Source organism: Paramisgurnus dabryanus, chromosome 20 (assembly GCF_030506205.2).
Source record: "Paramisgurnus dabryanus chromosome 20, PD_genome_1.1, whole genome shotgun sequence".
In the NCBI taxonomy this organism is placed as follows: domain Eukaryota; kingdom Metazoa; phylum Chordata; class Actinopteri; order Cypriniformes; family Cobitidae; genus Paramisgurnus; species Paramisgurnus dabryanus.
In genome coordinates this window covers 6170093-6186496 of record NC_133356.1, presented here as the reverse complement: position 1 = coordinate 6186496, position 16404 = coordinate 6170093, and the positions used below count along the sequence as shown (strand labels likewise).

At 36.9% G+C, this 16404-nt stretch overlaps 1 protein-coding gene across 4 annotated transcripts in view; it reads left to right on the top strand.

The window, feature by feature from the left end:
• Positions 1-16404, top strand: part of runx3 (RUNX family transcription factor 3) — a 71133-nt gene that overhangs the window by 34454 nt on the left and 20275 nt on the right. For 2 of the 4 annotated variants that reach the window (XM_065296132.2, XM_065296133.1), the window contains 2 exons: positions 9499-9651; positions 16256-16315. The exons of 1 other annotated variant lie outside the window; for it this stretch is intronic. In XM_065296132.2, the coding sequence (XP_065152204.1) occupies positions 9499-9651; positions 16256-16315 (213 nt within the window). The remainder of the gene's footprint in view (positions 1-9498; positions 9652-16255; positions 16316-16404) is intronic. One more of the 4 variants, XM_065296134.2, reaches the window with a different exon arrangement.

The following is a 16404-nucleotide window of genomic DNA, read 5'->3' as shown; positions in this document are numbered from 1 at the left end:
AAGACAGTATAGATGAAGTGAAAAACCATTAAATAAGTTGTTACCCTTTGGTGGCACATTAAAAACAAACAAACATTCGAATAGCATTTTTTAAATTCGAATTATTATTGCCATTCGAATATCCGTGCCCATCCCTAGTCAAGATCAAATGCCCGACATTTCACAGACTAACACACGTCACGTCTCACGTCTTCTATTTAATTTATAGACCAATTCACGCAAAGATATTAGGTTAACTATAGTCTATATAGAAGAGAGTAAGTGTATGTCGACTCGCAGCGGAGTGGGGAGGGGGCGTGGCATCACGATGGTGTCTCTCCATCGTGATGTCAGTCAACCATCACGATGGACGATGATATCGTCTATCGGCACAACCCTAATATATATATATACACACACACACACACACATGTAAGAGAAAAGCAGGGCTGCTATTTCTACAGTCGGCAAAAGTATCTAGACACGTAAGCTATTCTTAATAGTCTGAATGTTATTGCAAAAAAGCAAGCTGCACATACAGTATTTAAACAAATACTGTAATACTGTTTTATTTTAACATAATAAAATTAAATAAAAAATAATAATATTATTTATCTATAAAATTGGTAGTCCATATTTTGTTGAATATAGTCGATGTGATGAACTTTAACTGTGTGATCACCTGAATAAAAATCAGGTAAAATCTTTGCAAATTGGACTATGCAAAAAAAGTGAACTTCACAAAACTCGAAATGAGAAAAAAAAAGGAAAAATAAACGTAAGAAGTCATGCATATACACTGTTTATACAGAATGATGCATATGTTATTTGCTCTATGGCATTAATAATACACTACATACATTTTCATACTAAAGTTACGTCTGTACTCTACTGTACTGTTTGTCGTGTTAGCTTGTAAAGACTCTTTAGTGATGTTCATGCGTATATAAATGGTCGAATAGCCGTTCTGTGGCTGACCTGTAGCCAATGCTCACTTAACTATCACTAAAATATACAGGTGCCTTCAAATGCAATGCAACGTAAAATTATGTGTGTGATTATGTATGTGGTAACAGGTGTGGTCACATTAGGTTTTGACCATGTGAAATTATTCCACATTGAACACAGGCAACAACACATGAGAGCTTCTCTATTTGGATAACAATTAACAATGCGTTGAAGTTGTTTGATCTAGTTTACATTCTTGCTAACCACAAAGCTTCGAAGTTTGCTTTTATTTTATTATTATTTTTTTTTTACATAATAACATGCATACATCATGCATGCCTAAAATACAAAACTACCATTCGTTGTCCTAAATTTACAGCGTTAAATTTGTGCCATTAATCTAGCTTGTATACTGTATGTGTATATGCGAGCTTTTGTCAGATATGTTGTGTTGATGGCATATTTCACATGAAAAACCACACCCTCATCTCCCCCTAGGCAAGGGCTGTCTAAGGTTATGTATGCGTGTGTGTGCATGCATGTGTGTGTGTGTGTGTGCATGTGCGTGAGTGTGTATTATTGCGTGGGCGTGCAAGCAATACTTTGATATTGCTGCCAATAGAATAATACCTTATTAATGTTTATCTACGGAGTTGATAAACCTGATGGACGGGACAGACCCCACACATGCACAAACACAACTACGCACAACATACAAAAATAAACAGCAAAGGCATCCAACAATGATAAACAGGACGTAGAGACAAGACTAATGATGACTAAAGTGTGAAGATAGATGAGATGACACTACCTACATATAGGATAAGCAAAGTGGCATTAAAAAACACTAGGGTAAGGTAAGACAATAGATAGATTATTCATTGTTCAAAATAAGGACATAAGGACTCCCTCTGCCTGTCAAACATCAGTCAAACATGTCTGTAACTAATGTAGTATCACTCTTAAAAAATAAAGACAGTGAAGCCATAGAAGAACCACTTTTGGTTCCTCAAAGAAACATTTTTACAATCTAAGAGACCTTTTTTGAAATACAAATGTTAAAGGTACGTCATTCATCCAAAAACTGCTGGTTTTGAACTTTAGAGATGCCAGGGGGCAGTATAATGCCTTCATTTTTACAAAGTACAGTTTAAAAGCAACTCAAACTAGATCGCTCCTATTATAATAAATGAATCTGTTTAAACTTCAAGCAGCAAATTTAGAAATTTTGCAAATGCCACCAAGTTTGATATCATGTTGAGAAGAGACAAGACAAGGTTACAAGGTCAGTGATTCAGGAAGAGACATCCTAAACCTGATGGACGGAACAGACACCGAACACACACGTACGCATACACATAAACACAACATTGTGTTCGGCTGTATTTGCATTTTGGCACACAGTTCATAGTGGGTATGTAAATCGGTTAACAATATCATTTGCTGTGTTATTTTTCCAAAGATATCACTGTGTGTTTTCTGTAAATAAAGGAGTGTACACGCATGCATTAGAGTTTGTGTGTATAGAACACCTGCCAGGTGTGCCATCCCGTAAATAATGCACGCTGGCCCCGTAGATATGAATGCTATGAAATACATTTTAAGAAAAAGCTTTTGGGTACACATAGCAGAGTACCATTGCTTTAAAAGGATCTAAATCTTCTTGGTTGAAAGAGATTATTGTACTACGAAACACGTAAAGCTTTCTGCCCAGTCCAAAAACACCTTTTACTAAAACTAAGCTGCAGTAATGGATTCTTACATTTCCGAGATCGTAAATCTGACATCAGCACATGTCCGCTTACAAGGATAGATGTTATTAATCTGAAGGAAAAACATGAAATTACTGTACTGGCGTCTGGCAACCAGAAGACTTAAGCAAATGTCTTCGCTGGCTGCTCATTTAATCTCACTGCTGTCTAGGAAAAACATCTGAAATATTAAACAGATGCAATTTGTTATTCTTCTTTCCTATGAGGAAGTGTGTGCGTGCTTTCTGCAGAATTGTAACGGTGGTATTATCACGCTAATGTTGTTAGCACCGCATCATGAGGAGGTTTCTTCAAAGAAATGCTGGTGTACATTGCTGACGGCTAGCGGTCACCAAGGCAGCTTTCGTCATTACTGACGCGACGTATGAATGGAGCCAATATTGGACTCAAAATGAAAGGAATGCGTTTAAGAGAAATGAACAGACGATTCATAAGACTGAAAATGCGCACACACACAGAGTCATGCGTGCTGTGCAGATTCAGTCATTGGATCTGCGTATTGCTTCTCTAACGTACATAAAGCGACAGAAAAAGTGCCTTGAAGGACATAAACAATGACTTTATCCTTTCATTTAACTTCACCTCTCGGCCATTGTCCCAGGCTCTCTTTGTGGGATTAACTTGACAAAAAGAGAAACGTAGGGTGTCTGCACAACTTCTGCACGCTCTTCCCAAACAGTTCCAGGTTTGTTTTCCTCTGCGGGAGAGGACAGGCCCACCTTTGAGAACATCCCTGTTTATTCTCTCATCCAGTCAAACCCATTAGCAGCTTTAAAGACTAATTTAATAAAGCCACAAGATAAACCCAACTCACAGTCTATGATAAAAGTCGGACAGAGACCTCGTAGGAAAATGAGAGAGAGAGAGAGAGCAAAAGAGAGAGAGAGAAGAGGGAGGGAGGAGTGTTACGGGAACATTATAGTGAATCATCTGTTTATTTTTCTGCCGTTTTTAACAGTGAGGAAAATTTTGCAAATAGCCTAATTGAAGAAGTGAGATGTGCCCATGGCTTCCAGTAATACAGAGAAAGGAGAGAAAGATTTTTTCTTTCAGTGTTGTTAGGTTTTTAAAGGGTTTCTATTGTAAGAAATCGAATTCTTCTTGAGTTTATTGAGCTCGTCTTTAAATTCGAAAACATATCTTCACTTTTCCCTTTACAAATCTGATAAAATGCACAATTACGATCAATTATTATAAACGTATTTTCAATTTTTAAATACAAAACAAGAACACAGAAACAGCTTGTTTCTTATTCAGCAAATATGAGTGTATGTGCAATACTCTATTTTGCATGCAAAATTGCACAAAATCAGACAAAACCTCTCTTTAAATGTGTATGAGTATGTAAATACAGTATGTGTGTGCGTATCTGCATGGGAGGTATACAAGACAAATGTGTATCTGATCTCACACTCCTGCAAGATGTCGTTGCATCAAACCCTGTCACACACGTAGGCGGCTGCACTTCAAAGCCGAGGGTCTTTTCCAGTTGTTTGACACCTCATGCACTTCTCATCAGCAAACCTCAGCTACTTAATTTTAATAACTTCCTCGCTAATTTCCACCCTGTCGTCCAGAATAATCTCAAATAAACCTTTCAGAAATGTTTTAAGCACCTCGCGATAGACTTTGGCTGCGTTTGAATTTCATCACCCTCTTTAATAGCAGCACTCTTTTACTGTGTCCTCCTGTAAACCATAGGCTTTAGATTTCAGGACATCTATGTTTTAGACATCGCTATCAGACACATATGTGTTTAAAAATGCATTTTTCTTATGGTATATATTTGCAATGTTGCAAGTAGGTCAACCAAAAACCACGCATGATGCAGGTGCATGCACACTACTACAGCACTAACATCTATGTCATCACTTAAAAGTTTAGTCATAGACCTACTTTCTACTTTCAGTATTTTACTAATTGTGAATAATAGTGCAGTCACTGAAACTATATAAAATGACACAAATGAAAGTATGGAAATTATGCAGTGATCAATCATTTGCAAACACAACAAACTCTCTGTATATTTTCTTGGCATTTACCAACTTCATGTTAGCTGCTTGTCCTTTAAATCCCAGTCCAACTTTTTCTTTTTAAAAAATAGTCATGCTGGCTTTGTAAAGAAATGTATGCGCACAATTTATTAAATCATTACACTGTAAAAAAGCAGCATTTTTGTCAAATACATATATTTTTATGTTAATTTAACTTTACATTTTTTTTATTTAAGTTATGTCAACTTTTCACAAAATTTATTTTAAAGTTGTTTAAACTTCATGCTGCATTTTTTACAGTAAACTATTAAATTATTACATTTATTACTTCATTGAATTTTTATCTACTAAAGTTTTTTAAATCATGAGAAACTTTCGGTGAGGTGTGTCCAAACCTTTGACAAGTAATGTGTATATTAACACACATGCATACACACTTATCTCACTCACGAAGTCACAAAAAGCCACAAACACACATGTTCGCTGTTACACCCTTTCTGCTTTTTCACTTTTTTTCTACACAAAGCTAGAACAAAAAGCATAGCGATGTTAAAAACGGAGACACAGATGACAAAGGTGGCAGATAAGCCCAGGCCTTCTGTTGTGTCTCACTTTCATATGACCTATTGAAGGGTCTATTGAACACCTCGCCTGCTACAACTTGCCCTGAAGATGAGAAAACAATGCAAAAGATGAAACCAGCATCAAATACAACATTTAGATTTATTTGCCACCACATGACCAAAACCAGTGGGACTGTTTCTACCACTTTCACATAACACAAACAGTCACAGACTGAAGCTTTGAACTTAGTACAAGGACAATATATCAGGAAAAACCCTGAATGTCTTGCTCAAGGGCACAACAGTGATGGCTCAGCCCATATTTCATTATGCTTTTCAGCTAGCAAGACGACTATAGTACTCGAGCATATTTTAGTGTGGTAATGACTAATGGCTCACTTTTTGCAGCACTGATTTTTAAGCACTATGCGCAACAACAAAAAAACATAAATATAGACCCTATAGACGGTACTGTCTTATCCCGTATCTTACCGGGAAAACATACCAATATATTACCGAAACTCGCCCAGCCCTACCACTTCCTGTCATGGGCTGATGGGATTGGTCACACACTGGACTGACATTATGACATTCATAGATAGGGAAGAAAGAGAAACTGCATGATGGTAAAAGCGAGAGGAAGACAGGTGTGGTGCTCTTAGCAGATGGAGAAACGTCTGCGGTGCTCGTTACTGCAAACTTTCGTCTGAGGCCTCACATCCACACCTGAACATACACACCCACCCACCAACTGTCAACTTCACCAGTGGCAGTAAGAACCAGAATGGTGCTGGTTCTTGTGCTGGAACTGGTTTTTAACTGGGAACTTAAAAATTTGTCCCAGCCTGTGTTGGGACTGACATGAAAGGCGCATTAATGTAACTAGCATTGGGTCGAATCTGCACATTTTCTGGGTTAATTTAACCAAACAGGTTGAGTTTGTCCCTTTTTGACCCAAGGGTGGGTTAATAATAGGGCATTTTTTAGAGAGTGCTACTTAATCACGATTAAATGTACTGCATCACGTGCATCCATTTATTTTTATATATGTTAACATCTTTATACCACCTGATTTAACCAAAGTTATTAAAAAAATGTTTTTTTTTTGTGAATTCTCTGGATTTTTTAACATCTTCACAGCGCAATCGCAGCAGTACAAATCATTTACAGCTAAATAAATGGGAAATATTCTCTTATCTTTTACAAGTTAAACACACAGGCCTTTCCGAACCGTAAAGCACGCCTTGCGTCTGAGCCTAAAACAGCAGATCAATTCTACAATGTTATCAAATGCCTTTCGAGTCCCATTTATAGACACCAGTACAAATATTTACAGTGTGCCCGCCGTGACACGTCTGGTCCTCCACGGCGACTGTCAAATTTCAGCCCTCCTCAAACATACATGCACACGGTCCAGTCGAGCTAAAAGAGCTTGTGTTCAGTCCGTCCGAAAGGGAACATATGTTTCTTTCTTTGGTGGTTTGAGAAAAAGAGAATAAGGAGAGGTGAAAGGAAGGAAGCTGGGCGTATCAGTCAGTTGATCTGTAGCGTGAGAAGTGAGCAGTGTGGGCCTCAAAGTGCATGAACTAATAAAATGAAGCGTATGGTCCCATCTTTACTCTGGATGATGCAAAATAGATGCCGTCTCTATTTGTACGTACTGCATGGTTGTCGAAAATAAACCGTTGACACTAAAACAGCTTAGTAGTTTAAGTTACGTGGCGAACTGCTTTATCATAAAGTTAGCTTCACTGTAGCTTAACTACTGTAACCTCCAAGAGGTTGGAGGGCATATGTGTATATTTTTGATACCCACTGTCCACTGCACTTGTGTTTTGTGCGTCCAGACCGCAATGTGTGTATGTGTGCGCAAAAAAGAGATCCACTGTAATTAGTGTGTCTATGTGTGTGTCCTGTGGTTATGATATCATTCTCACAAAACGTCAACATTCCTGTCTAAGTGCCCCTTACCTATGAAATATTCATTCATCCATAATAATTCAGACAGGGTGACTGTACGTAGGGTTTGACCCTACAACCATCCACACACGGGAGAGGGACTGACCACGCTTGTGCCTGAATAAAAAGGTTTTGAATGTGTAACTGTTAAATTGCATTTAAAAGCAGTAATTTACCGCAAAGTGATTAAAGATTATTAACTTATAGAAAAGAGTATAAAGTTATTGCATATGATTAAAATAAACATTTATGATTGCATGTTAGATTATACTAGTCATTATACTAGGGATGCATAACGATTAATCGTGATAAATCTATAGCAGACTAAAAGTTTTTGTCTATATCGTATATCTGTGTGAACTGTGTATAATAATTATGTATGTGTGTGTGTGTAAATATGGACACATATATGTATCATTTTAAGAAAAAATATATATTTATATATTAAGTATTTATATTTATATATAATATCAATTAGGGATGCACCGATACCGATACTGGTATCGGCCTCTATACCACATTTTCTAAAGTACTCGTTAAAAGTCCCCCGATACCTGGATTCGATACCACGGTTTGAGAAATGTCTATGTTTGAGCGGCGTGTAAGGGGTTAATGCCTCTTGTGTTGTCCAAAGAGGCAGAGTTTACAACAAACTGGAAAACTAGTCCTTTGTTTTTTTGTTAAATTATATGACTAAAGCTGTTACCTGTAAATTTAAATCATGTTTTTTTATTAAATACTCGGTATCGGTAAGTACTGAAATGCAAGTACTCGTACTCATATTCCAAAAAAGTGGTATCGGTGCATCCCTAATATCAATCATACATAAATATACAAATATATATACACATGCAAACATTTCTTAATTATATACATGCATTTATCTATACAAAGTTATTATTCACAGTTCACATACATATATAATGTAAACAAAAAAGTTTATTCTGCTATAGATTAATCGCGATTAATCGTTATGCATTCCCAACCGAAACATAGCTGGAGGGAAAGATCCAACACAATCTCATGGCAATTCGTATGGATTTTACGAGATTGATTCGTACACCTACATTTGTAGGTTCTTCTATGATTTGCTTTTCCCCTTTGACGTTGGGGTAAGGGGTGGGGTTTTCTTATGTTTTTTTTTTCTAATACTCATCATAAGTTTTTGTACGATTCCTTTCGTATGAATTAGCCATACAACATAAGAATTTATCATGTGAGATCAGGTTGAAAAGTCAGACAATGAAATGGCACTACTTAAATTGAAAACCGTAGAAGTAATAGAAGTACAAACAAATGTCGATAAAAAGTTTTTTGTTCATCCATACATCAAAGTGATTCTCAGTTTTTTCAAATTACTATAAAATATGAAAGACACTGTTTGGCATACAGTAAGCGTTATTATAAGATATATTTTAGCTATAGACAGATAACGGAATCGGATAGCATAGAAATGTTTCAAAGGTTAATTTCAGTCTGGTATCTAGAGACTATCTTGAGATCTTTTTTGAAACTACAGGAAACACACGAGCTGAAAACCTGAGACGTCATCAAAAGTGTATATTAATCTCCACTTTATTACTGCCGTTTAGGAGAAATTACATTAATAAGACGTTAATGAGATCTCATTTGTGAGTTTTCTTTCCTATGGGACCGTGTGCTTGTGTATCTTACGCTTCATAAACAAACCATAAAGAAAAATGACTATTTAGTATTTCAATCAAACAGGAGAGAGACACGGTGGCATCAAATGGAGGGAGCAATAAACTAATAGAAATATTACCCCGGGGGAACAAATTGCAGAGTGATGTATTGCCCTTGGGTGAAAGAGGGGGCACGAACACACAAAATCCATATCACAGCGTCTGGTATCCTTCTATATCTGAATGAAATATTCAAATCCAGCCATTACTCCACATTAAAAACCACAAAATGTTCACATGTTCCTCACACACATCACTGATAGTCACATTAAACTCATCCATTAGAGACCACACATGTGATGGTGTTTTTGTCTATAATGGCTATTGAAGTGGGATGGTAACTTATTGTCTGTGATAACACCCCCCCACCCCACCCCACACACACAAACATAGTAAGGGTTTTGTTGGTGATTTCCTCTGTGGATCATCAAACACTGTGTGAGTCACGTCTGATGCACACTAACAAGTAAACAGCCCAAAAGATCGGTTTCAAAATCACTTTTTAGTGTCAAAAATATTCAACTATAAATAAGAGACTAAAGTCATCCTAATAACCATCGCATTCTCTCTCTTTCGGCAGGTCATCGCGTGAAGCCGGACGATCCTCATAAACAGTTTTCCGATCGTCTCGGGGACATTGAACGCTTTCAACGGATGAGAATGAACCCTGGCAATGGGACCGCGCGCCCGCACCAAACACATTACAGCCCCACCGGCACCTCACAGATACCAGGTTTGTGTGTGTTTGGATCAGTCAGACGTTAGGTCCACACGACACCTCACACCTTACAGTTTGGAATCTAGCAAGTCCTCTCTATTTCGGTTCCCACGTCAGTATGTGTGTGATAGTGAGCGAGGATACATTTTGAGACATATGTACAGGTCTAAATGTGATGTCTGCTGCCAAAACAACAACAATACACAGTTATATTAGTCAGGGCTTCTTACAGACCTCCTTCGATTTCATTGCTATTTTCTGTCCTCTATGCCTCACACAAACCTGTCGACATTATTAGCTTATTAACACGATTTGACAATTTTATGAGACTTTTGCTAGTGAGAACCAGCTTAATGCACTCACACAAGTCAGTTTCCAGATGTTTCACTGTATGTGTAAGGGCATTTTCAAAAATGTGGCCCTGACCGATGTAGCCAAACCTTTGCACACACACACACACGGCATAAACTTTAGTAGCTGTTTATCTTTCCGTTTTCGTTCTCTGTCGCTTAGGCAGATTTCACACCCCGTCCACCCACCCAGTAGTTCTCATACACCATGTGTGTGTGTGTGTGTGTGTATATGTGGGTGTGTGTGTTGCTGAAATAAATTTCACTTGCTTTTTACTTCTGTTGCATTGTACTGTGCTGCCCCACCCACAATGAAATCTTTACAACACCATATGTTAGTTTCGTTACAGCTTTACATGGCTTAGGTACTATATAAGGGACCCAACCCTTTTTCACATAGTAGTTTCAGCAAATTAGCATGAATTTACCCAAATGACTTTACCAGTAAATAAATAAATGCAATTTACACACGCAGCATTACATCTTTTTACTAGTACGAGATCATTCACACATCAGTACCACAGTACCGGTAAACTTAGAGAGCGGAAGTTTCCACTAAACCGCTGCACGGCGAGGTCGGGGTTGTGTTGTAAACTTAAATATGTTGTGGGTTATGACCTGGGTGCGATTTGTAAAAAACAGGGGGGGGGGGTAAAATGTTTTTATTCATGAAAATAAATTATGAAATACGTGCTTATAATGATTATTTGGTGTATTAAGCTATTTTTGCAACTGTTTAAATAAAATATGTATAAAAAATGTCCGAAATGGGAGTTGGGTGCTCTAGCAAGGAGGCTTAAGGCCATGGCCTCTGTTACAGTTAATAAAACTATTGCAGAACGTGAACTTTACACGACAGAATGCATTTCTATTTTATTTAATAGAAAAAAATGCAAAATGCAATGCACAACATACTATCAATATACTAATAAATAAAGAGTTTGATTCCAAAACGCAATAAATCCATTTTGACAAATTTTGGTAAAAACGTGTTTTATATACAAAGAAAGTGACAACAAAATGAAAACCACTATTTTCTGTCACAAACTTTCACATAGCATCTTTAGGTTATAAAAACATAAAAAATTCAAATCAATAATTTGATTTTAAAAGATTTATTATAAAAACTGATTCTTTTTTCCAAGTTTTTTTCAAAATGCTATAAATCTATTGAATAAATATATAAATGTGCATTCATCTTTGCCATGTTATATTCATTTAGTTGACTAGTTGTGTACACTGATTAAAAAAATAAACATTAATGGCATTAACCAAAACAATTACTTTGTCATATAGACCGTTTCAGCGGTAACAACATAAACAAGCCGCTGTCGCGGTCCGCACGTAACTTCCGGTAAACTCCGCTAATAATAAATAACAACAAATTCTTTAAACATAGTTTATTTATATAACAAGCAAACAAAACAACACATAGATTACCTAGGAAACCAAAACATTTGTTATTTTCGACGAGGCATTTGTTCAAGAGATCAGTTTAGCAACTAGTCAGACCATTAAAAAAACGAAACCGGAAGTAAGGTTCGGATCCAGACGTGTATCGCGTGCGTACGATGAAACCATCTATAAGAACACATTGCTACGGTTATACTTGGGACGTCTTTGCTGAACTTTTTTCACAGCGATCATCAGCTGTAAAATGTTTTGGTCCTGCTCGATTTTCGTTGGCTTCGCGTAAAATAATGAAACGTTTTTCATAAGATCCTCTGGGGTCAATGTGTTAGCATGGCAGAAGCTTGATGCTGTCGGGAGAACAAGCAACAGCCGGCCTTTTTCCGTCTCCTGAGTGCCTCTCACGTAAATTATTAGATGTTGATGGCTTACGTTTCTTTCCCGTCACAAAAAACCACCATAGGTTTATCAATGCCAACAAAAGTATTATTTTGTTTTTGTTTGTTTGTTGATCACAAAGTACAAGATGAGGAAAACTAGGATTTTGTGTATTCAACGCGCCACCATTGTTGTTTACAATGCGTGGAATGGTGCACTGTGATTTGTTAAGCAGATTTATTGCATTCTGCAGAAAAGTAGGAGTGGCGTTTAATGCGTTTTGGGAAAAAAAGGAGAAAAGATGACAGAATAACACGGCGGATATTGGATTTTGCATAAAATTAAGAATTTATAAATGTCGTTTATCGCGTTTTGGAACCAAACTCTTCTAATAACATATGCATACTTAGACAAGATGTCAGACAAAAAATGTTTTTTGCTTTGATGCCGTACTCATAACTTCCTTTTTGCTTTCCTGTGGCATCCTGGGAGTTCCTATACTAACAACAGTCGTTTCTGCTGTTACATTCTCAGTTGTAAGATTTATTTGTTTTGTGACGGTCCTGTAAAATAAGATGATATGCTGTTTGTAATTTTTGTATGTTTTATTATTTGGTGTGGTTTTCGCGCTAAAATAGAGTGTTGGTGCTTGAACATTTGTAAAATCTGGGCATGGATTAAAAAAGAATAATGACATAACCTAGACGCGCTGTCAGCTATTGTCACTGAAGCGAAAGAGCTGACAGTAATACTCCATTCCTGATTTTACTGTTGTGTGCACTATTGCGTGGCAGCGTTTTTACTCATATTAAATTATGTTTATTTTAGGCTGTTTATATGGCCATTTGTTTTTACAAATGGGGGATACATTTTGTCCCTACTCGGGAGAAAAAAACGATTCATCAGAGGTAGTGATATAAAACCAGAGGGGGGTAAATCCCCCCAGCACCTTGTTATGACTGCGGCCCGTATATACAAACACTGACAATCGTGCACACTTGCTCTTGACTAAAAACATTTTATTAAATGACTTCAAACTGAACTGTAGGGAAAAGAGCAGCTAACCTGCATCTAAAACATTAGATGGTAATGTCTAAACATGACGCTTCACAAAGATGGTGGAAAGGATGTGTAATATTGACGAGATTCTGAGTTTTAAGTGGTCCGTATGCATTCTTGCAAACCCAAACCACTGACTCATGCCAACACTTAGGAGTCTGTGTGTTTGAGTGGGAATGTGTAGCATCGATATCTGCAGGTGGATTAAGAGAGGAATTATCTCTTCATAGAGCTGTCACACAGACACATACACCTAAAGCAGACAAAACACATTAACAGGGCTTTAGATGTCGGAGACCGGGTGTCTGCTTTTCATGTGTAAGTGTGTCTACACTCTAAAAGAGGATGTGTTCATTTTTTACACATTGTTTGTGTTATGCTTTTTAACACATTATGTGTCATTTTGTGTTAAAACAAATAAAAGGTATCAACACAAGTTGTTAAAAGTAACACTAAATGTGTTGTTTCAATAACAACAACACAGAGATGTGACAACACTATTCACGACTCATAGCATTATTGTAATCCATATACATTACATTTATGCATTTGGCCGACGCTTTTATCCAAAGCAACTTACAGCGCATTGCAAGGTATACATTTTATGAGTATATATGTTCAATTCATTTCTTTGCGCTACTAATGCAATGCTCTACCACTGAGCTAAAGGAACATACATTTGAAATATAATTGTGTAACATTAAAATGTCCTTAAAAACAATGTTAAAAACCAACCTGTAAAGACCTTTGAAGTGGTAATCACCAATTTAAACTCACATAAATCAACTGAGTCATGCTTTGCTATAATTTAAATAAAGTGAACCAGTTTAGGTCAATTAGGTTTAGAGGTAGGTTACTGTAAATGATTATACATTTTATTATCTTTACTAATAGTATGTGTGTGTGTAATGAATCAAATCTTCACTAATTTTAACATTATCAATCACCCCAGGGCACCGACTCTCTCTTTCTCTTAGGTAGACCCAACATCTTGATATAAATCTTTATGCACACACATACTTTCTGTCAGACAGCTATGTGTTGTGTGTGGTTTGCAGACAGACATGTGTAAGATAGACATGTTAAATCACTGATTTATCACACTAATCGCAGTATGATTATATGGTCTATCATACCAACTGAGTGATGCAGAGCATGCATGCGGATTGCATCATTCGGGAGTCTAGAGGTTCGCGGATTGTTGCTGACTGTAAACAAATATTAAATTACAAAACTCGCAGGCCAAACACAGACTTGATTTATGCTTAAACAGATTTGTCAAAACACACCGTGCCGTCCACAAAAACCCACACTGACTAGAACACACACAGCAATTGTTGAGCCGCTGGATCAGGGTGGCGAATTCGACTTAAGCATCAGCAAACATGTAACGACACGCTTCAGATGGCCTGCGAGAAATGAACAAACGAAAGTGCCGAGTAAATTCATTCGAGAGAATCAAAGTATAGACATAAAGAGATAAAGATCTGTGTGTGGTGTGCACTCGTGCAATCATGCATATCAACACACAGTTTAATGGACAGTGATACTTGTCTCTTTATGTTCAACAAACTGTGCATGTCGGTGTGTGTACGAGAGAGAGTAATGTTAACAAAATCTGCACTCAAATAAATTGTATAAAAGTTATGCAACACTTATGTTTTATAGTAAAAGTTAACTCATCAAAACTATGGGAATTCGTTGTGACTAAAAGCATCCAAAATAAATCAAACTATGTTATATTTTAAGTAGTCACTCTTTGCCAAGAATTTGCAAAACCGTACTTTTGGCATTTTATCAAGCAGCTTGTTGAGGTCTCACCAAAAGATGATTTTTAAACAATGCTGAAGGAGTTCACATCTGTTATGGGCTCATGTTGAGTGCTTTTTCGTCATTATTCAATCTTTTTCCAAAATAATTTTTTATTTCTTAATTTCAGATTAAACTATTTTTACGATTATTTGATTATTACTGTAATGCTCATTACGGTAAAACAGCTCATTTTTAATTCCACATAGTCTACATAACGGCAAATACTAACTTTTTGTTGCAATACTTAACCATTTAGATATTATTGTTTTTCGTTGCATTATAGCAAACGTTCTCAAACGGTGGGGCGTGGCCCCCAAGGGGACGCAAGATGGTGCCAGGGAGCCCCAGATTCATGACATTTTATAAAATACATTCATATATTATACATTTTATGTAATTAAATCTAAAAAATAAGCTACTAATCAAAAGCACTACGTTGTATAATTAAATATGTTTTGTATACTTGTTTGAGATTGTTTTATGTCATGAATTCGCGAAGGGATGCACCCTACAAAAGGGGGGCCTCACGCGAAATGTTTGAGAAGAACCACTGCACATTGTTTCACATTTCTAAAATAGACATTTTACAGAATAAGAGGGCATGTCGAGAATGTCTTCATTGTGACGAATGTTTTCATTCAAACCTATGTATCACGCATATAAATGCCACAGCCTAAATGTGCTCCAACAGGTTTTAGTGATTTTAAAACGTTGGCAAAACTAGTACGAGGTTTTCCTAAGAAGTGCTCGTGTAGCCTAGAAACTTGCAAAACCTTGTTTACAAACCGAGAAATATAAACGTGTGACTCCCCGAAACTGCTTAAAGTAAGCCGATCTGATCAGGTTGAGACGTTTAAAGAGTTTTTTTCCTATTTTTGTGTGTGCCATGCATCAGACAGCCAGTGAAGTGTGGGCGGTCAGACTGAGACTACACGTGTGTTTGTGTGTTTAAGGATGTGTGGTGAAGGATCTGAGAGGAAGGCCGGACCTCATGGTGGTTGTGTTTATTTTTGATGGTTCTGAGGAGGGTTTCCTGCATTTTCACTCTGCTATAAACAGCTTCTCTCTCTTAACCCAAAACTTTTTCGCAATAGACTCAACCTTTCTCTCGTACAATATTCTTTCACCTTCCGTCTTATAGTTTTGTTTCCGGTCAAATGTTAAAACTTGTATTTTATTAAGATATACGTTACTCATAACTTTAAGTAGTTAAACTACAATCAAACCTTATGCTCCGAAATACTACACTATAAGAAAGGATGTGTTAATTTGAACACATTGTTTTGTGTTAAACTATTTAACACATTATGTGTTATTTTAACACATTATGTGTCATTTCGTGTTGATTTTGTGTTCAGATAAATAAAAGGGACAACACAAGATGTGTTAAAACAACAAAAAGTGTTTTGTTCCAAAAACAAAACAGATATGTGTTAAGATGTGTAACTGCGGCACAGGGCAGGGTTTTTACCACTTATTTGCATGGCGCGTCAATCGTTTTATGTCACCATGCGCTCATTTGACTCGTTCATTACTGACGACTCGTTAAGGCGATTCGGAGTCGATTCCTTTTTTGGAAGACAATAACTTTATTTATCGTGCACTTTCAGACGAACGACTTTGCAGATCGTTATCATTGATGGACAGCTACATTACACACTGCAATAAAGGTAATTTTAGATAATCCATCTGAGGGGCACTTTAATAAAATAATGTATGTTACCAGCAACAAATACATTTTATTTACTAGCTGCTGACC